General features: G+C 43.9%; 2 protein-coding genes and 2 long non-coding RNA genes across 11 annotated transcripts in view; 1 reads left to right on the top strand and 3 right to left on the bottom strand.

Annotated features, from left to right (window-relative positions):
- Positions 1–115: 115 nt before the first annotated feature.
- DAXX (death domain associated protein) lies at positions 116–4852 on the bottom strand. Of its 7 annotated transcripts, none has more exons than XM_077904433.1 (8): positions 4714–4852; positions 3287–3545; positions 2303–3131; positions 1963–2177; positions 1595–1805; positions 973–1441; positions 589–811; positions 116–378 (listed from the first exon to the last, which is right to left on the bottom strand). In XM_077904433.1, the coding sequence occupies exons 2-8, from the start codon at positions 3491–3493 to the stop codon at positions 319–321; spliced, it is 2214 nt and encodes a 737-aa protein (XP_077760559.1). In that variant the 5' UTR covers positions 3494–3545; positions 4714–4852; the 3' UTR covers positions 116–318. The 7 variants fall into 7 exon arrangements, with proteins under 7 accessions (XP_077760559.1, XP_077760562.1, XP_077760557.1 ...); XM_077904436.1 differs by having other exon boundaries at positions 3287–3542; positions 4714–4849; XM_077904431.1 differs by lacking the exon at positions 4714–4852 and adding an exon at positions 4424–4571.
- The window catches only part of LOC144317689 (uncharacterized), a 47002-nt gene continuing 25905 nt past the window's right edge, over positions 3984–25080 (top strand). For both annotated transcript variants that reach the window (XR_013383708.1, XR_013383709.1), the window contains exon 1: positions 3984–5685. This is a non-coding gene — a long non-coding RNA (uncharacterized LOC144317689). The remainder of the gene's footprint in view (positions 5686–25080) is intronic.
- SMIM40 (small integral membrane protein 40) lies at positions 5186–10799 on the bottom strand. The gene is made up of 2 exons (XM_077904462.1): positions 10503–10799; positions 5186–5502 (listed from the first exon to the last, which is right to left on the bottom strand). Exon 1 carries the CDS (start codon positions 10782–10784, stop codon positions 10542–10544), a length of 243 nt encoding a protein of 80 aa, XP_077760588.1. The 5' UTR covers positions 10785–10799; the 3' UTR covers positions 5186–5502; positions 10503–10541.
- On the bottom strand, positions 11289–23911 carry LOC144316906 (uncharacterized). Its single transcript, XR_013382734.1, has 3 exons — positions 23855–23911; positions 18821–18901; positions 11289–11389 (listed from the first exon to the last, which is right to left on the bottom strand). It is a non-coding gene; the product is annotated as an uncharacterized LOC144316906 (long non-coding RNA).

Below are 25080 nucleotides of genomic sequence, written 5' to 3'. Positions count from 1 at the left end.
AAGACAGGCTACAAAGGACAGCTCCAAGGGGTAGCCCAGGACCAAGGTTAACCCTGAGCCAGAGAACGACTGGTGCCGAGCGGTGAACGTAGAAGGACAAGGAAAAAGACAGGGATACAATAAGAAAAGAACTTTATTGTTTATTAATGTTTCTGTGTAAAACTTAAGTTTTTGTTGGTTTTTTGTTTTTGTTTTTTAAAGAAACACCACCAAAAAGGGGATTAGCTCAGTCAATCCCTTCCTCAGTCATCAGCTTCCCACCATCCTCCAAATACTATCCCAAAACACTTTGGAGGCTGGGAGTGGGAGGAGAGGCAGCTAATCAGAGTCTGAGAGCACGATGATCTCCTCTGGATCGCACTGTGTGGCCACACTCATCTGCAGGGGAGTGAGAGACAGAGTCAGAAAGCAGCGTCCGGAATATACGGAGAGGAGGAGCAGAGGAAAGGACTTATCCGAGATTAAAAATTGGGGTGAGAAAAAAGGAAGAGAGAGGATGTGGTGTGTGCAATATTCAGATGAAAATCCTGAAACTGAACAGACAATGAAAGAGAATTAAGTCAGGGAAAAACTGCCTCCCCCTCTTACCTTGTAGGTACCAGGTCTGGAGGGCTGTGAATGAGGGGTTTGGGACAACCGGGCTTGAGATGCGCTACAGAGGGAGCTGGTCACCAGGCCATGGCTAGGAGAATCCACCCTCGTTGAGGAATCCGCAACTGGGGCCATGGAAGTCAAGGGAGAAGGTGGGCTGGGCAGAGTAGGTATCTTCCTTCCATTCTTTTCATGCACTGACCTTTGCCTTTCCACATAGCTAGGGACAGAAATGCAAATATGTAGGGAGGTATGGAGAGCCTGAGGCTAGAGGGGGAGTGTCCAGTTTCTCCCAGCAGACCCAGTTCCTCAATATTCCTCTCAGAAAGCCCCCTGTAATGTCTCCTTGGCCTCCCTATTCTTCCTCCTTGTTGTTGTTACCTGTTTCCTAATGGCTCTGCTCCAGTTTCCTTCTCCTTCCGAGACTTCTTGCAGGGGGGACAGGAATCTCCCCAGGTGTGAGGAGACACCCCTCCATTGAAGGAAGTGGAGGTGACCATGGCTGCTCCATTCTCCAAGACAGTGGTGAGAGGTTCCTCTGACTGCTTCCTGGAAGAGGAAATGTCCCTCTCCTCAGGGGAAGGGGTAGTATCCAGGGGCAAGGCTTCGATCTCTAGCTCAAAGAGCTGAGATATAGGGCTCTCTTCCTCCAGGAGTAACTCCTCAAGGTTTTCTCCATTGCTTTCAGCATCTATGCTGGAGGGGGCCAAGGGCTCTTCTGATGATGGTGACACCGTGAATTCTTTGTTTTGCTGCTCCCCCATAGACCTGCTGATCCCTTTGCTAGGTTCCAGATTCTTTTCAGTGGAGATCCGTGGTGGGGACATAGGGCTCTTGTCTCCATCCTGACCTGGAAAAGAAGAAAAGAGGGGAGAGGGAGCATGAGAACTTGGGGAAAGAATACTGTTGAGAGTAAGAGGAAGAAGGGAAGGGTCTCAAACAGGTGGTTCACATCCAACAGAATGGAGGGAACTGACACAAAAAGGAACTGTTCTTGACATACCTGCCTCCTCCTCCTCCTCCTCCTCCTCCTCTTCATCGTCCCCCTGACCTTCTTGCATCTGTTCGAGATCCTCCTCTTCTTCAGAATCTGTGGCCTCCTCTTCTTCTTCCTCTTCCTCCTCCTCTTCCTCTTCACTTTCCTCATCTTCTTCATCATCTGTCTCAGGCTTGGAGGTGGTAGGGCACTCCTGGGATGCCATTCCACTAGGGCCCTGGGGGGACAAAGGAGTTTCTGTAAGGAATCCCTTGCCCCAGAGGATCTGGTTCTCGTGTTCCTTCCACACTCTTCCCCCTCAATGACCCTGAAATCCTTGTTGGCCAGTGCAAGGAAAGGACAAGGTCTGTCTGAAGGGTTTATCCCTTCCATACCTCACCAGAATCCAAGGAGGCTTTGAGGGGGTCTGTAGAGTGGGAAGAGGTAGCTTGGGGAAGCCGAGCTCTCCTCTTCTGCCTCTCACCCTCCTCACTCTTGTCTTGCATCATTGCATATTTGGAGATGACCTCATCCAGCCGGCTCATAGCCAAGCTCCGGTTTTCTCGCAGGCGCCGGGCTAGGGCAGGATCTGACAGTGCAGGGTCAATGCCTACATGAGAAGATATAAAGTCAGAGTACTCAGCCCAAACCCTAGAAGAAGGGACTAGAGAGATGCTCCCTCCACCAAACATCTGACATACAAGGGTTACCAGTAGGCATCTCACTAATCCCTACCTGGCCTGTAGTCATCTGTGAGGTGACAGCCAAAGTTGTAGATGAGATCAAGGTGACGTCGCTCCTGTAACCTGATGCCCACGTCTCGGAAGGCATCCTGAGCCATGAGCTGGAGCTGCTGTCGGGGAAGACCAAGGCTGTGCCGAGCAGCTGCCTTCTCCACAGCCCGCAGTACATCTCCATAGTCAGGGAAGGTATCTGGCCCTGGTTTGTTGATGAGCCGCTCAATGCGCCTGTTAACCTCTGGGTAGCGGGTGCCACGATAGGGAATGCGCTGCTCTATGACACGGCCCGTCAGGGAAGAGCAGTCTTTGAGCTCACAAAGCCGCCCAAAGAGGCGGATCAGCTTACGCTTCAACCTTGCCTCCTGCAGGTATGTGGAGTCTGGGTCGTCCAATTCTGAGAGATCCAACTCTTTTTCCTGCAGCCGCCGGATCTCTGCCACATAGAGCGCTAGCAGCTGCTCCAAGCGCTGGATCTGCCGCCGGGAACCACGGGTCCTTGGTGCCTCAGAGGCAGTGGTCTCGGCATTTGTGGGGTCCGAGGAGGGGTCTGTGGGAGGGTTATTCCCAGAGGGTTCACTAGAGGTGGCAGCAGGGGCCAGGTTCAGCTTCTTCTTGGCTGAATGGGCCTTGAGAACAGTGCAGAGCTCATTAATGTAGACATAGAGCTTAGCTGGCCGGCTCTGGGCCCGGGATAGGACCCGAGAGAGGATGTTGCAGAACTCCGCCGAAGCCAAAAACAGAGAGTGGGCACGCTGCTGCCGGTTATAGAGGAATGGGACCACCTCAGGGTGGTCTGCTGTCTGCATCTTACAGAGTTCAAGGAACTGGAGGTTTCAGGAGAAGAAGGGAGGGGGGAAAGAGACAAGGGGAGGGGTTGAGAGAAAGAAGGCAAGGCGGGATTAGTGGGGAAGAAAGGACTACAGAGCCAGTCAGCCATCCCCCTCCCTGGGGCACAAGAATCTTCTCCCCTAAAGCTCACCTCTTCAAACAGCTTCTCATTCTCCAACTTGTAGCATTTCTTGCCGCCAGAACTACTGCTTCCTCCAGCCCCATGGGGCTGGGAGGAGCCAGGGGCTTCTGCCTGGGGTGAGGCCGGATTGGGGGGTGGGTGGGAGGGCCCTGGCTGAGCAGCTGCTTCATCTTCGTCATCATCATCCAGCACGATGATGCTGTTAGCGGTGGCCATGGGGGATCAAATCCCCCGGAGGAAGGAAGTGTTGGGGATTTCGGAATTCCTGCTGGAAGGGGATGGGGCCTCAGAAAGAGCCCCTCCAGCATAGCCCCTCCCTTCATCTCACACATTTTCCAATCTTCTTGGGTTTCAGTAACACCCAGCCCTGCTCAACAGTGTCCTCACTGCCTAACTTCAGCAACCACTAGTACCAGACACTTTTCTGACCTTTCACTACCTGAAACCACCTGAAAACCTTAAGTCCCCACCCCCAGCTCTACCCCTTCTGTCGAGATCCAGTTTCCCCACTATCTCTCATACTTGCCAAGTTGACTTTTCCAATCTCTCGACCACCTCCTGCACGTGTGCACTCTGGATTTCCTCGACATTCCCTCGCACAGATACCACATCCCCGTCAGCACCACCTCACCAGCCTTCCCCCTTTCGCTCTCAAACACGTCAAATCCACACCCTCATCCCATCCTGAAGGATCACCCCCAACTCCTAGACTCTCAGAGGCGAAGGAGGTTCTCTCCCAACAATCCACTCCCGTTTCCCCTCCTGGGATTATTCTCACATTCCACCCTCTGACGGGTCTCCTCAAACCGGGACGTTAGGTTGGAGAGATCTCACCTCAAGTCCCCTCCCTCTCACCCCACCCGAATTCCCCCATTCTCTCTCTGTGACCTGTAACCGATTGTGAGCCCAGTACTGAGCTCTCCGGATTCCTCTCAGATCCCAACCCCGCATCCGACCCCTTCCCCCGAATGAGCTTCCCGCCAAGTCCCCCTCCCCCAGTTCAGCCCCCGGCCGCCCCATTCCCCTTCAGGGATTGGAAGGAAGGTACCACAGCTTGCACCTCAGACTCAGCGCCTGGGACTCCCCAGTACCTCTCCCTCGACATTCCCGCCCCTGCCTTCGCTCCCCGCACGGTCCGGCCCCCACCTCAGAAACGGTCTCTCGAGGCGACCCTCGCTGCTGATCTCAGAACCTCGCAGGGTTCCCTCCGCCTTCCTTCCCCCACCCACCGCAGGCCCTTCTCTGGACCGGAAGTCGCGGAGTTTCCGCCTACGGACACCTAGACGCGGCCATATTGTCGTACGGCGCCCGGCCCCCCTGAGGCAGGAAGTGGCGGTAGGCCCGCCCCCCCGCCCAGTGCCGCCCACAGAGTATGCCGCTCTCTTTCCTGTGACCAGTAGAGGGCGGGCTTGTCCCCTCAGGACGTCCCAAAGTACCTGGGGGCCGCCATCTTGCCGTACGGTACTGGCTACGCCCGAACTCGGGGGCGCCACCGACGGAGCTCTTTTCGCCCGGTGCTTCTGCGACTCCACCAATCAGAAACTTCCTGCATCCAGCCCAACCGCCGGCGGGTCGCGTGCTGGAAGGACTGAGCCACCTTTCCAAGTAGGGGAGGGGAGGACGGAACAGGACAGCTAAGGAACTGGGCCCTCCAAGACTGTGCAGGGGTGCATAGGAGAGCGAGAATCTCCTAAGAGGGAAAAAAACCCTCTTCCTTCCGCTGGGCCATTGACCAGCCTTCCGGCGCCGCTTTCCTACCTGCCAGGTACCCTTTCCGCGGCTTCATCTACTGCGCCTGCCCTTTCCTTTCTGCAGGCTGCGCGCTCCCCAGCCGCTGTCCAGCAGCTACTTCTACTTCCCCGTGCCCACACCTCCCAATAGTGAAATCATAACACATGCATACAAACGAGCACAATTCGCTACACAAATTTGTTATTATTATTATTACTATTGTTATTGACTTCGTTTTAAGCGCCTCCAAGGAACTAATGACCAACCCAGCAGGTGAGACCTAGGTGGTTCTCCGTTCCTTTCTGGTGGGGTGCCCGAGGTGCATGCAGTGATGACCTGGAGGCCGTGCCTTGTCCAGGAGCTCCAGGGCCATAGGACCGCGATGTGGGGCGGGGGCTTTGAGGAGAATCTGTGCAAATTGCCGCTGTTGGATGAAATGAGACTTGTAAAATACCTTGAGTCTCCACTGGTCTCTTCCTCTTCCTCTGGGAGAGCTGAGAAAAGAACGGGGAGACAAGAAACTGACTGACGCCCCCTCGCCCACACCCGCACCTCACCCAACTTTAAAGAGGCCGGAAGGACTCGTGGAGGCCACGCTGGGTCCAAATACGAGCTTATGGGGAAGTCACACCGGTTAACACGGAGATTCTCCTCCCCTGCGTCACATTCCACAAGTGGTGAGTATCTTGCCACTTTCTAGGACCACAGAGTACCAGAACCTCAAACCCTCACTGCCATTAAAGAATCCCACACCATATGTAAGCCTACAGTCTTCAAATTAGGGAATACGAAAACTCCCCAAAAGGGTACGCAGACTTAGGAGACATAGGAATTTAATTTACAGATTCTCGACTTTCCCAAAATTGATCTGAGTAAATGCCTGCAAGTAAAGGTTTTCTTTCTTCCGGTTCCCTTTTATAATAGACTTGCTCCCTCTTAAAAAAAAAAAAAATGCATGCAAGCATACCTCCTTTTATTGTGCTTCACAGATATGTGTTTTTTACAAATTGAAGATTTGCATCAAGCAAATCTATCAGTACTATTTTTTCCTTTTTTCAAGATTTTATTTATTTATTCATGAGAGACACAGAGAGAGCTGAGACAGGCAGAGGGAGAAGCAAGCTCCCTTTGGGGAGCTCAATGCGGGACTCAGGGTCACCACCTGAGCCAAAGGCAGATGCTCAGCCACTGAGGCGCCCCTAAAGATTTTATTTTTAAGTAATCTCTATACCCAACATGGGACTCAAACTTACAACCCCCAAGATCGAGAGTCGCATGCTCTATCAACTAAGCCAGCCAGGCGCCCTTATTGGCATCCTATTTCTAGCAGCATTTGTTCATTTTGTATCTCTGTGTCACATTTTGGTAAGTATTGCAATATTTCAAACTTCTTCATTACTTTTATATTTGTTACCGTGATCTGTGATCAGTGGCTTTTTGGTGTTACTATAGTCTTAGTTTAGGGGGACCACAAAAATGACACCTATATAAGACAGCGAACTTAATAAATACTGTGTGTTCTGACTGCTCCACTGACCAGCTGTTTCCCCATCCCTCTCCCTCTCCTCAGCTTTCCCTATTCTTTAAGACATAACAATATTGAAATTAGGCCAATTAATAACCCTACAAAGACCTTTAAGTGTTCAAGTGAAAGGAAGAGTCACCTGTCTCTCACTTTAAATCAAAATCTGGAAATGAGGGATCCCTGGGTGGCGCAGCGGTTTGGCGCCTGCCTTTGGCCCAGGGCGTGATCCTGGAGACCCGGGATCGAATCCCACATCGGGCTCCCGGTGCATGGAGCCTGCTTCTCCCTCTGCCTGTGTCTCTGCCTCTCTCTCTCTCTCTCTCTCTATCATAAATAAATAAAAATTTAAAAAAAATTTAAAAAAAAATCTGGAAATGATTAAGCTTGGTGAGGAAGGCATGTTGAAAGCATGAGATAGGCTGAAAGCTAGGCCTCTTGTGCCAAAAGTCAGGATGTGAGTGCGAAGGAAAAGTTCTTGAAGGAAATTAAAAGTGCCTCTCTGGTGAGCACATGAATGATAAGAAAGAAAAACAGCCTTATTACTGATATGGGGGAAGCCTGAATGGTCTGGATAGAAGTCAAACCAGCGACAACACTCCCTTAAGCTACGACCTGACTCTCAGAGGCCCTAAGGCTAAGAGAGGTGAGGACGCTTCAGAAGAAAAGTTTGAGGCTTGCAGGGTTGGTTCATGAGGTATAAAGAAAGAAGCCATCTTTGTAACATAAAAGTGCAAGATGAAGCAGCGGGCACTGATGTAGAATATGTAGCAAGTTATCTAGAAGATCTAGCCGAAATAAGTAATGAAAGTGGCTACACTAAACAACAGATTTTCAGTGTAGATGAAACAGTCTCATATTGGAAGAAGGTACTATCTAGGACTTCAATAGCTAGAGAGAAGTCAGTGCCCTGGCTTCAAAGCTCCAAATGACAGGCTGACTCTTGTTAAGGGCTAATGCAGCTGGTGACATTAAATTGAAGCCATTGCTCCTTTGCCATTCCAAAAATCCTAGAGGCCTGAAGAATTATGCTAAATCTTCTCTGCCTGTGCTCTATAAATGAAACACCAAAACCTGGATGACAGCACATCTCTTAACAGCCTGGTTTATTGTTAATGCCTACTGCTCAAAAACAAAGACTCCTTTCTGTTAGTGCTTATTAAAAATGCACCTGGTCATCCAAGGGCTCTGATAAAAATGTACAATGAGATTAATGTTTTCATGCTTGCTAACACAGCACCCATTCTGCAGACCATGGATCAAGGAATAATTCTGACTTTCAAGGGTTATTATTTAAGAAATACATTCCATAAGGCTATCATTGGCATACATAGTAATTCTTCTAATGGATCTGGGTGAGGTAAATTGAAAACCTTCATGAAAGGATTCATCAGTGTAGATGCCATTAAGAACATTCATGATTTATGGGAAGAGGCCAAAATATCAACATTAATAAGAGTTTTGAGAGAGTTGATTTCAACCTTCATGGTTGACTTTGAGGGGTTCAAGATGTCAGTGATGTCAGTGGGGGAAGTAACTCCAGATATGGTAGAAATAGCTAGAGAACTAGAATCAGAAGTGCAGCCTCAAGATGGGACTGAATTGGCTGTAATCTTAAGATAAAACTTCAAGAGATGAGGAGCTGCTTCTTGTGGATGAGCAAAGAGAGTGTTTTCTTGAGATGAGATCTACTCCTGATGAAGATGCTAAGATTATTGAAATGACAACAGAAGACTTAGAATATTACATAAAGTTAGCTTATAAGGCAGCAGCAGGGTCTGAGAGGATTGACTCTAATTTTGAAAGTTCTTCTGTGGGTAAAGTCCTATCAAACAGCATCACATGCTACAGAAAAAATCATTTGTGAAAGGAGTAGTCAATTGATGTGGCAAATTGCATTGTTGTCTTATTTTAAGAAATTGACACAGCCTTCAGCAACCACTACCCTGTTCAGTCAGCAGCCAAAAGCATCTAGGAAAGACTTTTCACCAGCAAAAAGATTAAAACTCCCCAAACACTCAAACGATGTTTGGCATCTTTTAGCAATAAAGTTTTTTTGGTTTTTTGTTTTGTTTTGTTTTGTTTTTGAGAGAGAGTGCATGCATGCGCATGGGGAGGGAAAGAGAGGGAGAGAATGCCAAGCAGGCTCCACACCCAGTGCAGAGCCCAATGCAGGGCTCCATCTCATGACCCTGAGATCAAAACCTGAACAGAAATCAAGAGTCAAATGCTTAACTAACTGAGCCACCCAGTTGCCCCACAATAAAGTATTTTTCAATTAAGATATGTATATTGGGTTTTTTTTGACATAATGCTATCACACACTTAATAGACTACACTATAGTGTAAACATGACTTTTATATGTACGGGGAAATCAAAAATGTTCCTTTGACTTGTTTTATTGCGATATTCACTTTATTGTGGTCATCTGGAATCAAACATGCAAATTTCCAAAATATGCCTGTAAATCATGAAATTTTACCTTGTCTTAAATACAGAAACATATAGTGGGGCACCTGGGTGGCTCAGTCGGTTAAGCATCTGACTCTTGGTTTCGGCTCAGGTCATGAACTCAGGACCCTGCGACCAAGCCCTGCGTCGGGCTCCCTACTCAGCGGGGAATCTGTTTCTCCCTCTCCCTTTTCCCCTCCCCGCAGATTATGCTTTCTTTCTCACTGTCTCTCAAATAAATACATAGAACCTTTAAAAAAATAGCCTATTTCTTTCATCAAGGTACCATAAGCACCACCTTTCCTATCTCATTAAAAATGTACTTCTAGGGATCCCTGGGCGGCGCAGCGATTTAGCGCCTGCCTTTGGCCCAGGGCGCGATCCTGGAGACCCGGGATCGAGTCCCACGTCGGGCTTCTGGTGCGTGGAGCCCGCTTCTCCCTCTGCCTGTGTCTCTGCCTCTCTCTCTCTCTGTGACTATCATAAATTTAAAAAAAAAATTAAAAAAGTACTTCTAATTTTTTAAAAAGATTTTATTTATTTATTTATGAGAGACACAGAGGCAGAGACACAGCAGAGGGAGAAGCAGGCTCCCTGCAGGGAGCCCAATGCGGAACTCATCCCAGGACCCTGGGATCATAACAGGAACCAAAGGCAGACACTCAACCACTGAGCCACCCAGGTGCTCCTAATTTTTAATTATTTTAAAAATGTGTGCAATCTTTATGCCATTTAATCAGTTCTGTCCTCATAATAATTGTGATATGGAGAAGTTCTAAAAAAAAAACTGCTGTCCGTGGTCACAAGAAAGGAAAATACTTTGCATTTCAGTTAATATATATATATGTATATGCAGGGAAGTATGATAGATTGGTCAATAAAAGACTTTCACATATAAAAGCCTAAAATTGTCTGTAGGGAAGTGGACTGATAATAGGTGTTTGAGGAGAAAAGATTCATGAAAGAAGGAAAGGAATAATCCCAATTGTTAAGAGCTTGTTTATCTTTAAAAAAAAAATGGGTAGTGGTGACTATCCGGTCACTTTGATATTACCATTCCCCTGGACATTTAAAGGGTAATATGTTTTATTTTTAAATGTAAATGTTTTGGGGGTGCCTGGCTGGCTCAGTTGGTTAAGTGGCTGCCTTCCGCTCGGGTCATGATCCCAAGGTCCTGGGATCAAGTCCCACATTGGGCTCCCTACTCAGTGGGGAGCCTGCTTCTCCCTCTCTCTCTGCCGCACCCCCCCACTTGTGCTTTCTCGCTCTCTGTCAAATAAATAAAATATTTTTAAAAAGTGAATGTTTTTAATATGCCAGAAATTACATCCTTGAAACAATTTTAATTTATGATGAAGATTTTTAGATGGCTCCTTAAAAATATGCAAGAAGTACAAACTTTTTCAAAATTATTTTCCAGAGTATAGGTGCAAAAAAATTTAAGACAGCTGTTCTAAGCTATCCAAGTGTCCCCTGCACAGCCCCCAGCAGTCCCATTTCCCGCTTGCCTCCCCTCTCACCTCTGTAGCAGGGGAAGAGAATATTTATAGGAAAGGTGGTCACAATTCCAGCTCCTCCTCCTTCTGAGGTGTTCTCAGGAGCCAGTCCCCAAACTTTGTCCATGGTAGCAGCCACAGCAGCTTACAAACAGCCTCCAGTGTCAGTAGTGTCAGGATGAGAAACAGGAAGACAAGGAAGGCTTTGTCCAAGGCCCTACGGAAGGGACTCCTTGGAGGACAGGGACCCTGGGCAAATGCCAGGAACACATCCTCCTCGTCCACATCACCTTCCTCCTCAGCCATACTAACTCATAGTCTGAGAGCTGACAGGATCAGGGAAGACTGGGATGGAAGCCCTTGCTCAGCAAATCGAGGATTAAGGGGCATGGCCACAGCAAGTCTTACACCTGCTGAGCCTGACCCTAATTCCCCTACCAAAGAGAGAGAAAGGAGAGAGAAGCCTCTGAGCCTTTGAAATCATCATATGATCATCCAGTGCAATGTGAATGGTCCAGACTAAATGATACATAAAGGCTGTCCACCTTTACTGTAACTGTGACCTGTCAACTGAAGGCCCAGCTGAGAGCTATGCAAGCTGGTCCAGTCATGTCAGGTCCCTAGGCTCAGGGCCCAGCGTCTTGGGCCCCTACTGACAAAGGGTGAACAAGAGGAGCTAGTATGAGCCGGTAAGCCGCTGTCAGCCCATTCCAGCTGTCCAATGGGAGGTGAGAAAAGGCCTAGGGGAACTGAAGCGGGGGTGCAAGAGCAGCAGCAGGCTCCAGCCTGCACAGGCCTACCTCTCCCTAAGTCTGCAGACCCGTTGAAACCCAATGCACTCTCCTCCTCATTTCTGGGCCATGCTGTCCAGAGGACAACTATAATTGGAGGGCAGGGGCCCAAGGGAACGTCTGTAAAAAGAGAAAGATAGTGACTGGTCAGCAGAGCCGGAGAGTAATTAGGACTTAAGTGTTGGGGCAATAATGAGAGCAGGAGTTCTGAGGAAGAGTTGCTGACTGGGAGTGTCATCCAGGAGATTGTCACTGGGGCAAGGGTTGAAGGCCATTTCTTGTCCCTGTTGCCCAGGCACTGGCCGGAAAGTCCATAACAGAAGTGGAAGCCCAGTGGAGACCTGAGGATTCCCCCACCCCTGCGATAAGTGGGGCAGGGGGTAGGTAGGGCAGCCAGCAGAGGAAGCAGTGTGTGGTGGTGGACCTCATACCCGGAGCCTTTAGGGTCTCTTACTTACCTTAATAGGAAGACCTTGTTCACCACCGAAAGGTACAAATGATATCACAATTTTATGTAGAGTCAACTTATGTTATTATTTGCTGTTGCCCCAAGAGGGCTGTGTTAAGAGTCAAAAAAGCTGGATGGGTTCAAACAAATTACTTTTGAGGTATGTTAAATTTTTGTTTAGTATATGTACTGGCCAAGTGAGGACTTATGTTAAATTAATTCAACAAGGAAGCCATTAGACTGAGGTGGCACTAATGGCATGGTGGCCTATATTAGCAAATCAAAACCTAAGCTTGTAAATTCCTCAAGGATAGGAAACCAAAACACTGAGGACAGTCACAGCCATCTAGGCTTTTTTTTCTTTTTTCAAGATTTTATTTATTTATTTTTGAGAGACACAGAGAGAGACAGAGACATAGGCAGAGGGAGAAGCAGGTTCCTTTCAGGGAGCCCAATGTGGGGGTCAATCCCAGGACCCTGAGATCACAACCCCAGGAACACACCCGGAGCAGAAGGCAGACGCTCAACCATTGAGCCACCCAGGTGATCTGCCATCTAGGCTTTAAGCTATATAGCCAGTCAAGTAATTGCCTTTCTTTGCTTCTGTACTTTATCTATATAAGTCTGTCCCCATGCTCTGTCTACAGAGCATGCCTAAGCACTTCTGATCTGCTGCTGCCCCATTCAAATTTAAAAATTCAAATTTTTTAATTTAAAAAAAATATTTACTTATTTGACAGACAGAGAACACAAGCAGGGGGAGGTGCAGACAGAGAGGGAGAAGCAGGCTCCCTGCTGAGCAGGGAGCTCCATAGGGCTCAATCCAGGACCCTGGAATATGACCTGAGCTGAAGACAGATGCTTAACCAACTGAGCCACCAAGGTGCCCCTAGTTTTTTAAATAAAATTAATAAATCTCTCTCCTCACAGAATTGTTATAAGGAGAAAATGACGTCAGGAGTTTTTTTTTTTTTTTAAGATTTTATTTATTTATTTATTCATGAGAGACACAGAGAGAGAGGCAGAGATACAGGCAGAGGAAGAAGCAGGCTCCATGCAGGAAGCCTGATGTGGGACTTGATCCCGGGTCTCCAGGATCATGCCCTGGGCTGAAGGAGGCGCCAAACCGCTGAGCCACCAGAGCTGCCCACGTAAGGAGTTTTTTGTTTGTTTTTACTTTTTGTAAATTGTGAAGTGCTATATTACTATCTTAATTTCTGATACCCTCACTTACATTTCAGGCAAGTTTACAATAATGCTACACAAACACCTTTATCTTTCCTTCCACATGGTAGGTTCAGCACCAATGTCTTGTATGATATATAAACCTAGCACTTCATAGGATTTTTTTTTAATTTTGAAATAATTTCAAGTTTACAGAAAACATTTAAGAATGGTTTCAAGAACTCTAGTATGCAGGGGTGCATGGGTGGCTCAGTCAGTTAAGTGTTCGACTCTTGATTGTGGCTCAGGTCATGATCTCAGGGTCATGTGATTGAGCCCCACACCAGTCTCTGCATCTCCTGGCACCCCTCTCCCCCCCACACACTCACAGGTGTTCTCTCTCTCTCCAAAAAAAAAAAAAAAAAAATACTGGTATCCTTTTCATCCTACTTCCCCACTTGTCTACATTTGGGTAAATTTACTCATTTCTCTCAACCCCAATATAACCATCTGTTATGGGTTGCATTTTGACACACAAAATTTGTATAGTAAAGTCTTAACCCTCAGTATCTTAGAATGGGACCTTATTTGGAAATAGGGTGATAATAGATGTAATTGGATAAATTAACATGAGTCATACTGCAGGAGGGTATATACCTAATCCAAAGTGACTAATGTCATTATGAAAAGAGGAAATTTGGACACAGACCTGCATATAATGAGAACACCACGTGTGCATGAAGGTAGAGAGAGGGTTGATGTGTCTGCAAGACCAGGAATGCCAAAGCTTGCCAGCAAACCACCAGAAGCTTGGTGGAGACTCATTGGATTAGACTTTTCTCTCACATTATTGTTTAGAAAGAACCAACCCTGCCAACACCATGATTTCAGACTTCCAGCCTTTAGAACCATGAGGCAGGGATGCTGGATGGCTCAGCAGTTGAGCTTCTGCCTTTAGCTCAGGCCGTGGAACCTGGGTCTGGGATCGAGTCCCACATCAGGCTCCTTGCAGGGAGCCTGCCTCTCCCTCTGCCTATGTCTCTGCCTCTCTCTGTGTGTCTCTCATGAATAAATAAATAAATAAATAAATAAATAAATAAATAAATAATAAAATCTTTAAAAAAACCCATGAGGCAATAAATTTCTATTGTTTAAGCCACTAAGTTTGTAGTACTTCATTACTACCCTAGTTTGCCCTAGCAAACTAATACACTATTCTAAATAGGAAATCAGCACCACTGTTCAAATCCTGGATACCATTCAAATTTCACCAGCTGTCTCAATAATATATCTAATAATATAATTCTGGCCTTTTGGGTCCAGAATTACATATTGCATCTGGTTGTCACATATCTACAGTCTCCTTTAATCTGGGCAGATCCTTTATCTGCCTTGGCTTTCCAGAATCAGTTTTAAAGATCACAGGCTTGGGGTGCCTGGATGTGGTTTCAGCTCAGGTCATGATCTCAGAATCATGAGACTGAGCTTCACATTGAGGTCAGGGCTCAGCATGAAGTCGCTTGAGATTCTTTCCCCTCCCTCTCCCTTTGCTTCTCCATCTGCCCCCCTATCTCTCTCTCTCTCTCTCTCTCTCTCTCTCTCTCTCTCTCTCTCTCTCCTCTCTCCCCCCCTATATAATAAATAAATAAAATCCTTTTTAAAAACCCCAAAACTGGGGCAGCCCGGGTGGCTCAGCGGTTTAGCGCCGCCTGCAGCCCACGGCGTGATCCTGGAGATCCGGGATCGAGTCCCACATCGGGCTCTCTGCATGGTGCCTCTCTCTCTCTCTGAATAAATTAAAAAAAAAAATTAAAAACAAAACAAAACAAAACTGGGATCCCTGGATGGCTCAGTGATTTAGAGCCTGCCTTCAGCCCAGGGTGTGATCCTGGATACCCGGAATCGGGTCCCGCGTCGGGCTCCCGGCATGGAGCCTGCTTCTCTCACTGCCTGTGTCTGCCTCTCTCTCATTCTCTCTCTCTCTCTCCCCCCCGACTCTCTCTCTCTCTCTCTCTCTCTGTCTCTCATGAATAAATAAATAAAATCTTTAAAATAAAATAAAAACCCCAAAACTAAAGAGCACAGGCTTTTCATTTCTGCAAGGTGTCTCTCAACCCAGGTGCCACATAAGAGCAAGAGAAATATGATGTTGTGTCTTTTCAGTGCACCAGTGAATTACATCAAGAAATGCAAGAAGGAGGGATCTCTGTGTGGTGCAGCGGTTTGGCGCCTGCCTTTTGGCCCAGGGCGCGATCCTGTAGACCCGGGATCGAATCCCACATCGGGCTCCCGGTGCATGGAGCCTGCTTCTCCCTCTGCCTGTGTCTCTGCCTCTCTCTCTCTCTCTCTCTCTCTCTCTTTCTCTCTCTCTCTGTGTGACTATCATAAATAATAAACAAAAATTAAAAAAAATTAAAAAAAAAGAAATGCAGGAAGTGAATGCACCTCACTCCTGTACTACCAACCCAGTTTAGCAGGTTTCTCCTTCATAAAGTCATCACTTGTCTGTCTATAATTCCTAAGAATCTGCTACATCATCAGATCTCTATCTATTTGCCTTAGCATCCATTGATAACCCCCATTGGAATAATCTCCATGATAATACTTATTAAATACTTATTTTTAACTCCATCATTTCCTCTTCAGCTTTTAGTCAACAATCTACTATGAAAGAGAGCATTCCCTTCTCCCTCATTTATTCATTTATAATGGATTCCTATCTTACTCAAATGAACTAAAATCCATTACTCTCATATTTATTGTCTGGACTGTGGATTTCTATTTTACTTAATGAATTATAATCAGTTACTATCATTATTATTTTGATGTGCAAATTATCCCAAATTTAGCTAATGAAATAGCCTTTCAAGCTGGATCCTGTGTCCTTTTGAAATTTTCTCAACATTATTTGAGTGCTTCCTTACTTTCTCGACAAGAGGTTATCCATGCTCTCAATCTGTACTTTTGCTGCTTCAGCCCAAGAATCAGCTATGTCTTTTTCTGGCTTCTTCTAATAAGATGGTACTTGGAAACCCAAATCTGGGTGGTGGACGTCATTATTGCTACAGGGATGCCATTGTTTCTAAGCCCTTCTGTAAACCAAGCTAGGAAATATGTGAACATACACACACACACACACACACACACACACACACACTATTCCAGTTACTACTGCTGCCTAACATACCCAAAACTTAGTGGTATAAAATAACCATTTTATAATGCTTGTGGAATGATGTCAGGAATTCAGGAAGGACACAGTAAGACAGCTTATCTTTGCTCAGTGATGTCTATAGAGATCCTCAGCTGGGAAGACCTTAAGGCTGGGGGTAACTTAACTGCTGAGGTGGAATCATGTGGAGGCATCTTCTGACAGTTCATGCTAGCTGTCAGCTGGATCTCTGCTGGAGCTCTTGGCTGGAACACCCATAGGAGTCCTCTCCACAGAGCCTGGGCTTCTTCACAACATACTAACTTTGGGGTAGTTAGAATTCTTATATGGCCCTCATGGCTCCAAAAACAAGTGTTGCAATGAAAAGGGCAGAAGATGCATCACCTTTTAGATCTAGCCTCAGAAAGTGTACAGCATGACTTCATTGCATCTTATGCATTACACGAGAGTCATAAACCTGTTCATATTTATAGGGAGGAGATACAGATCTCATAAATCCACCTCTTGATGGAAACAGTGGAGAGAGTTCAAGAGAGAGAATGGTAGGTGAGTAAGAGGAGAACAAGAGCACAGCCAGCTCTTTCAAAGAATGTTGCCCTAAAGGGAAGTAGAGAAATGCAGGAGATATATAGGAGATATGGGATCATGAGGAAGGATTTTTTTAATGGGTATATTCTGGTATTTTTTTTTTTTTATATTCTGGTATTTTTATCTGCTTATAGGAATGACTAAGTAGGGAGGGAGGAAACAAGGGAGTAAAGTGGTAATTATAGGAGTGGTAATATTCCTGTCCCTGGATTTTCTTTTCTTTTCTTTTCTTTTCTTTTCTTTTCTTTTCTTTTCTTTTCTTTTCTTTTCTTTTCTTTTCTTTTCTTTTCTTTCTTTCTTTCTTTCTTTCTTTCTTTCTTTCTTTCTTCTTTCTTTCCTTCTTTTTCTTATTTCTTTCTTTCTTTCCTTCTTTCTTTCTTTCTTTTTTTCTTTCTTCTTTCTTTTTTTAAGATTTTATTTATTTATTCATGAGACACAGAGACAAAGGCAGAGACATAGGCAGTGGGAGAAGCAGACTCCCTGCAGAAAGCCTGATTCGGGACTTGATCCCAGGACCCCAGGGTCACAGCCTGAGCCAAAGGCAGATGCTCAACCACTGAGCCACTCAGGTCCCTGGTAGGGGTGGTGTCCTTTAGTGAGAGGGCTCAGGGTTCAGTGTGTAAATAGAGGAGTTGGCCTTAGAAAGACACATTTGTAGTGCCTGGAGGGAAGACAGAGTCTAATGGCAGAAATGTAGTGAGTGAGGGAGATGTAGTGGGAGGTGGAGAAAGTTTTCTTCTGTTGCTTCTAGTGAACTAGGAAATAACATAATCAGTTGGGCACCAGGGGATAGATTCACCAGGGAGAGAAAAGAAGGTGTAGACATTTGCAGGGTCCCAGTGCAAGAGTAAAAATGGAGGCCTACATATCATAGGTCTAAATTTTTTTAAAGTCACTAATCAGGCTAATGGACTGCTAAGTATGTTCTTTACTCATACCTTGACAAATGTACCTTCATTACAAAATAAAAAAAAATATGTAAAACAACACAATTAGAAGAACAAAAAATGACTACATTTAATTATTATCACATGTCCCTAAGTATTCTATTGGTGGATCAGATATAGTTGGATGAGTAATAAAGATATGCATTATTTACAAATTAATTATATATATATTGTTTTAAATTTATTTATTTATTTATTTATTTATTTATTTATTTGAGAGAGAGATGGGGGGCGTTAGGGGAGGGGCAGAGGGGAAGAAAGAGAGAATCTCAAGCAGACTCCCCACTGAGTGCAGATCTCAGTGCGGGGCTTGATCTTACAACCCTGAGATCATGACCCAAGCTGAAACCAAGAGTCAGACACTCAATTGACTGAGCCAACCAGGTACCCCTAAAATATATATGTTATAAAATGAATTATATTTATCTTTACTTTAGCAAAGTCACTATGTTATTATAGTCAAGATTTTCACATAATCTGTGTTCTATTGATGGTAATGGGCTGAATTTAAAAGTTAAATGCAACCATATTCAAACTTTACAGTATTTGAATACATTTGCATACAGATGTATAATGAAGTTAATGTCAGATTAAAATTTTGCTCATGCTTTCAAATATTATTTTTCTAATGTTTAAATCAGCTATCCAAACTAAAGTATAAAATCCTGGTGCTGGCACAAAAATGACACATAGATCAATGGAACAGAATAGAAAACCCAGAAATAGGAGCACCTGAATGGCTTGGTCAGTCTGCCTTCTGCTGGGGTTGGGCTTCCTGCTCAACAGAGAGTCTGCTTCTCCCTCTCCCCACCTCCCACCCCACTTAATTGTACCAAGAGCAGTATTACTCTTTTTGAAGATCTCATGTGCCAGTAATTTTATTTTTTTAAAGATGTATTTATTTTAGCCCACACAAGTGGGTAGAGAGGCAGAGGGAGAGGAAGAGAGTCCTCTCCCCAGCTGAGGGGAAAGCCTGACCCAGGGCTCATCCTAGGACCCTGAAATCATGACCTTAGCCAAAATCAAAGGCTGGATGTTTAACCAGCTGACCCATCCAGAATGTGCATAATTTTAAAGGGCCACAATATACTCAGATTTTGCTGGTAAGAATTTCTGGATTGCATGATAAATCTTTCCACTGTTTGTGGGGCCTGAAAGGAATATTATCTTCCACTGTATGGCTCTGGCTTCTTGATATCAGTTAGGTGATATTTTTAAGTCACTGATTTTACCTAGATCATCTTGACATTCCAACACAGGAGATACTTGTTTCTCACATCCTCAGAAAACTGGAAATAAATCATCCACAGGAACTGCATTGAAGCAAACAACATTCAAAATAATGTGAATATCCACATCGAGGGAAGGAGACTGCATGATATAATTTCTAAAGCTTATGAGAACTTGGTGGAGGAGATTAGCATTGAGTCCATAATCAACATCCAGTTTCCGACTTTCTTTACCATTACAAAACTTGTCTAAGACCTTCCTTTATTTCATTCTTGTCCAGAGGGCAGGTTAGCTCAGCCCTGACTCTGCTATCTGCACTGGACCGTGAGGTTTCAAAGTCAGCTGCATGAACAGAGACTTGTTCTGGGCTTTGGGGCCTTCTGAGACAGAGGAGAGTCAGAGGCAACTGCACACATTCCCCAGAACCCCATGAAGGGGTTCAACTTGGGCACGAAGGGCAAAAAAGTTGGCTGCTCAGTGGCCAGCCCAGCACACCAATGAAGCCGAGCCCACACAGTGGGGGAAGGACATCAAGGAGAATGGCTGGAGCAGCCTGGGACTTAGCCTGGAAAGTCACTTCTAAGATCAAGTTATAAAAGACACGACTTTCATCTTGCTGGCACTCTATTGCTGGCTTTGATGAAGTAAGCTGCCGTGTTGGAGAGGCCCACATGGCAAAAGATTGAGGGTAGCCTCTGGACAATAGCCAATAAGAAACTGATGGCCTGAGTCCAACAACCTTTAAGGAACTAAATCTTGCCAATAACTGTTGGAGTGAGCTTAAAAACAGGTCCTTTCCTAGATGAGCCTTCAGAATGTGCAGGAGCTCAAGCCAGAAGCCCTTCTTGTGTGGGTATAAAAACAGTGCTAGGATTAGTCCATCAGACCTCAAGTTTTTTGCTTGCATGTTTCCTAAACACACTTTGGAAAACTATGTGACCTTTTCATATCTTTTTCACTTTAGAGCTAATTGTTTTTCTTATGAATTTAAATAACTACAAAGGGTATAAAATTCTGATGTCTTATAAATGTTGAAATTTTAACATAAAACTTTATATATTCTTTTAATAATATCTTTTAAATGTATCCAATAGAATTTAAATGCCATCATTGTTTGATATTCAACAATCACCTTTTTTTTTAAAGATTTTATTTATTTATTTGAGAGAGAAAGAGAAAAAGAGAGAGCATGAGCAGGGGAGCATGGGACTAGTGACTCTGGTATCATGACCCAAGCAGAAGGCAGACACTTAATCCATTGAGCCCCCCATCCACCCCCAACATCTCCCTTTTAAAAGAGATATGAGGGACACCTGGGTGGCTCAGTGGTTGAGTGTCTGCCTTTGGCTCAGGGTGTAATCCCAGGGTTTGGGGATCGAGTTCCACATTGAGTTCCCTGAGAGGAGCCCACTTCTCCCTCTGCCTATGTCTCTGCCTCTTTCTCTGTGTCTCTCATGAATAAATAAACAAACTTTTTAAAAAATAAAAATGAAAGAGATATGAATGGGGGTGTGTGGCTGATTCAGCAGGTTGAGCATGTGGCTCTTGACCTCAGGGTCATGAGTTCAAGTCCCACTTTGGGCATGGAACCTACTTAAAAAACCTACTGACTTGCCAAGTAAAGGGTATTAAAGCATACCCTTTAATGCTCCCCTGCTATTTTTTTTTTAAAAGATACGAATGAACCCTTCTTCCACAGTTAGAGATCTTACGTTAGTTTTCTCCTTGAATTCCTATTTCATTCACTTCCACTACAGAATTTTATCTTATTTTAATGGACGTGATATTTGAAAGTCTTGTGATGATCTCCCTATATTTCTCTGCAATGAAGTATATTTTTTAAAATTAGTTCCTTTTAATTTCTTTTAACCATAACATTCTAAATGTTTTAATTTGTCTTCTGGATTGAACCATTAACAGTAGCACTAATGTGATGAAAATCACATTAGTATATTATAAAATTTGATAATTTTATAATTATATTTATAAAATTTGATAATTATTAAATATTAATATAAAATTATAAAATATAATTATATTTATAAAATTTGATAATTATTAAATATTAATATAAAATGTTATCCAAAATGTATCTCTTAATGAGTTTTCAACTAGTTCATATATCATTGAATCATATTGCTGGAATGAGGCAGCATTAATTATCAATTTCTTTTCTATTTTTTCCTTTTCATCAGAGTAAGGGCTGAGGGTTTTTGTTCACATAAATAAGTAAAAGGGAATGGAAATTGTTTTCTTTTTTTGAAATTGTTTTATTACAGCAAATCACTCACTTCTGAGTTACCTGTCGAAAATCACATAATGAGCTATCATTAAAAGTATTTTAATGATGATATTTGAGCTAACAATTCAATTATATTCTTTTTTAATTTTGTTGAAAGCAAAGAATTGGAAACCACCTGACTTGCTAAAGGACTCATTACTCGATCATTAGAGTCATTTATTTTCAAAAACAATATTCCAAATATTCCAAATTGTACTTTTGTTTGACAACCCAGATGTTTTTACATTTCCCCACCTTGTAGGCAATGGTAAAAAGAGGAGGAAAGAAAAAGAATCTGTAGAACAGTTCTCAGGCAAACCAGTTTTAGGAAAAAGGACATATAGCAATAGAGAATACAAAAATGGATATCTTCATAACTGGCCATACCCTCATACCCCTGGTAAGGTCTTTGTGTACTCCTTGGGTTTTGAACATTCTAGGGCAAAGGGCCCTGGAGTAGGGAAGTGCAATATGATCGTCAGCCAGCACTGACGTCTACTTGAGGTCTATGATAAATTCAAAGTGAGATCAGCCAGCATGGATGTGTGATTTTCATTCCCTCTGGATATGTTTAACCACATGAGTACAGTGGCGGAGCTGGCAGATTTAGGGCTTTGCCAAAAATCCTGGGAAAGGATAAAGTAACAAAGGAGTCCAGGCTGTATGCAAAAGTAACATCAGGATTATTGGTGGAGGCCAGGCAGGAAGATGAGTACCAAAATTTCCAGTTTTTGTATTTTGTGTTTTTTTGTTTTTTAACTAACTCTACCTTCAATGTGGGGCTTGAACTCATAATCCCAAGGTCAATATTTGCATCCTCTGCTGACTGAGCCACCCAGGCACCCCTGAAATTTCCAGATGTTAAGGATGAGATCTCCTAGGATTATAAAGTGAGAAGAGAAGAAGGTCCAAGATCAAGCTTTGGGCAGCTCCAGTATTTAATGTCAAGATAAAGAAGGCAATGGTAACCAAAGGCAGAGAGGTGAGAGGGGTATCAGAAAAGTGTTAGGTCACATAGGCCAAAGGACAAATGTCCCAAGAAAGTGGAAGACAATTTTTCACCTGCTGCTGGAAGCCAAATATGAGGAAGTCTGAAAAGTCCATTGGATTTGGTTACATGGAAGTCATTGGAGAATTTAATAGAGTAAGAGGGAGAAGCCCAACCAGAGTTAGGTTATGGGAAATGAGTGGGAAGCAGGTTATAGAAGCAGTCAATACTAACAATTCTTACTGGGATGTAAAAATGAGGAGGAGAACAGAGTTTTATTATTCTCTTTTATTTGCTTTATATTTATTATATTTTATAATATTTATTTGTTGGTTCTCTCTTTTTTATCTATTTTCCTCCTTTCTCAGAACTGGAATCTAAGCTCTATGAGGGCAGGAACAAACCTTGTCTTGTCAAGTCTGTACAGTATACAGGATACGTGGAAATATTTTTTAAAGATTTTGTTTATTTATTCATGAGAGACACACGGAAAGAGAGAGAGAGAGGCAGAGACTCAGGCAGAGGGAGAAGCAGGCTCCACGCAGGGAGCCCAATGTGTGACTTGATGCCTGGACTCCGGGATCACGCCCTGGGCTGAAGACAGGAGCTAAACTGCTGAGCCACCCAGGCATCCCTGGAAATATTTTTTTAATGGATTAATGAATGAACCAATGCTAAATAAAATATTTACAAAAGTAGTCCCTCCCAAAACAAAGGTATATCTTGATCCAAGGACAAATTTTAGCTTCATTTCTTTGAATACAAAGGCAATTTTAAGCTCTTTTCATTAAATCTTGAGAAGTAGACATTCAAGTTTATCTCTCCTCATGTCCCAAATCTCCCTGAAGTAAAGGAGTAAAAAAGGCACAAGCCTACAGGGACAAAGAAGACAGGAGAAGGCACGAATCAGACAGGAGAAGCCAGCTTTTTAAGAATTGGAAAGCTGATGGAGCTGAGAGAAGAGTGTTAACTGACTTTGCCAACCTGGGAAAGCAAAACCCTGGGGTAGGAGCAATAGCTGTAGGTCACAAGAAACAAGGTGATTCCTGAGGCAGAACTTGGGGAAGATACAGGAATAGAGGCCCCAGTTCTCTTTGAAAGCAAAGGGGGAAGATGGATTTAAAATTTTTGAAGAAGCAGAGTTAGTTCTCCCTGCAGTTGATAACCAGGCACCCTCCTAGGCCAGTGCATCACACTGGGAGAAGACTGGAGAAAGACAAACCAGATGCATTCTGGCTTTAGAGACTCCAGACCCAACTGAGAGCAGAGATGAGATGCCAAGCACAGGGGATGTTAGTGAGGTCTGTATCCCAAGCAGTGAACCCTTCAGCTCCCTTTTCCCAGCCCTCCCTAGAGGATGGAAATCTCCTTTCACACCATACAAGTCTAATTCTATAAGGAAACTGACCCCTTGGGGATCCCTGGGTGGCTCAGTGGTTTGGCGCCTGCCTTTGGCCTAGGGCGTGATCCTGAAGTCCCTGGATCGAATCCCATGTCGGGCTCCCTGCATGGAGCCTGCTTCTCCCTCTCCCTCTGCCTGTGTCTCTGCTTCTCTCTCTCTCTCTCTGTCTATCATAAATAAATAAATAAATAAATAAATAAATAAATAAATAAATAAATCTTAAAAAAAAAAAAAAGGGAAACTGACCCCTTGAAGGAGAAATACCTACAGATATTGACATTTGGGGGTTATTTAAATTCTTTAAAAGTCTGGGTTCTCCTGTAATGAAGGCTACTAGTTCCCACCAAGGTAGCAGAGTGACCTACCAGCTTGTTGGTCGCTCCATCTTAAATGTGAGTGTTCAGTTATTTGAGGAAGAACCTGGACAAGAACAACAAATCAAAATTAAAAAGTAAAAAAGAAAAAATAAAATAAAATAAAAATAAAAAGTAAAAAAGATCATAAAGCAAACAGAGATATAAGAGGAAAACTTCACATAAACTGAAATAAGCTTCCTCATTAAAAAAATAAGCTTCCGGGATCCCTGGGTGACGCAGCGGTTTGGCGCCTGCCTTTGGCCCAGGGCGCGATCCTGGAGACCCAGGATCGAATCCCACATCGGGCTCCCGGTGCATGGAGCCTGCTTCTCCCTCTGCCTATGTCTCTGCCTCTCTCTCTCTCTGTGTGTGACTACCATAAATAAAAAAAAAATTTTTTTTTAAAAAAATAAAAATAAAAAAAAAATAAAAAAATAAGCTTCCTCATAGATAAGAGAAGATAGCATATATATAAAAGAACAGGATGCTATAAAAAAATCAACAAAGAGCTGTAAGATCCACAGTAGATGAGAAAGAAAAACTCAAGACTAATTTTAAGATCCAGATTTTACTTTTTTTATGACAAGAAGAAGCTCCTGGCATTTGAAAAGTAACAGTTGTGGGGCTCCTGGCTAGCTCAGTTGATGGAACATGAGACTCTTGATCTCAGGGTCATAAATGAGTTCAAGCCCCACGTGGGGTGTAGAGATTACTTAAAAATAAAATCTTTTTAAAAACAAATTAATTTTAAAAAGTAACAGTTGTCCTCATTATAATTAGCTCAAACAACAAACAAAAAGTGATTTTTGTCATTTTTCAAGAGAAAAAAAGAGGATTTGGTGCTTTAAAGTGTGAGCTGCTTTGCTCTAAGTCAAACTCTCTCTGCTCTATTCTTGCCAGAATGAATATTTTTCTTTCTTTCCTTCTTTCTTTCTTTCTTTCTTTCTTTCTTTCTTTCTTTCTTTCTTTCTTTCTTTCTTTCTTTCTTCTTTCTTTCTTTCTTTCTTTTTTTTTCTTCTTTTCATCTTAGCAAAACTCACTTATATGCTTGTGATCAGGTGTTGGCCAGACAGCATTACTTCTGGAGGTTGGCTGTGTGTTCCTGAGGTGACAAAGAGGTGCCTGGGCCCCATATCTTGTCATCCAGAAGACTAGTTTGAGTTTGACTATTGTCAGGGTTCCAAGATTAGAGCAGAAGTTTACAAACAAGGCTTCCTGAGGCCTAGGCTCAGAGC

This window comes from Canis aureus, chromosome 7 (genome assembly GCF_053574225.1).
Source record: "Canis aureus isolate CA01 chromosome 7, VMU_Caureus_v.1.0, whole genome shotgun sequence".
NCBI classification, from domain to species: domain Eukaryota; kingdom Metazoa; phylum Chordata; class Mammalia; order Carnivora; family Canidae; genus Canis; species Canis aureus.
The sequence above is the reverse complement of the archived record's forward strand: the minus strand, read 5'-3'. Positions and strand labels throughout refer to the sequence as shown.

Excerpts from the sequence above, each read along its gene's own strand:
- DAXX (XM_077904433.1), bottom strand. The coding sequence starts at position 3,493 with ATGGCCACCGCTAACAGCATCATCGTGCTGGATGATGATGACGAAGAT. Across the intron at positions 2,178-2,302 it reads CACAGATGACTACAGGCCAG|GCATTGACCCTGCACTGTCA; the intron begins GTAGGGATTAGT and ends CTTCTCATGTAG. Across the intron at positions 812-972 it reads GCAGAGCCATTAGGAAACAG|CTATGTGGAAAGGCAAAGGT; the intron begins GTAACAACAACA and ends TTCTGTCCCTAG.
- SMIM40 (XM_077904462.1), bottom strand. The coding sequence starts at position 10,784 with ATGGCTGAGGAGGAAGGTGATGTGGACGAGGAGGATGTGTTCCTGGCA.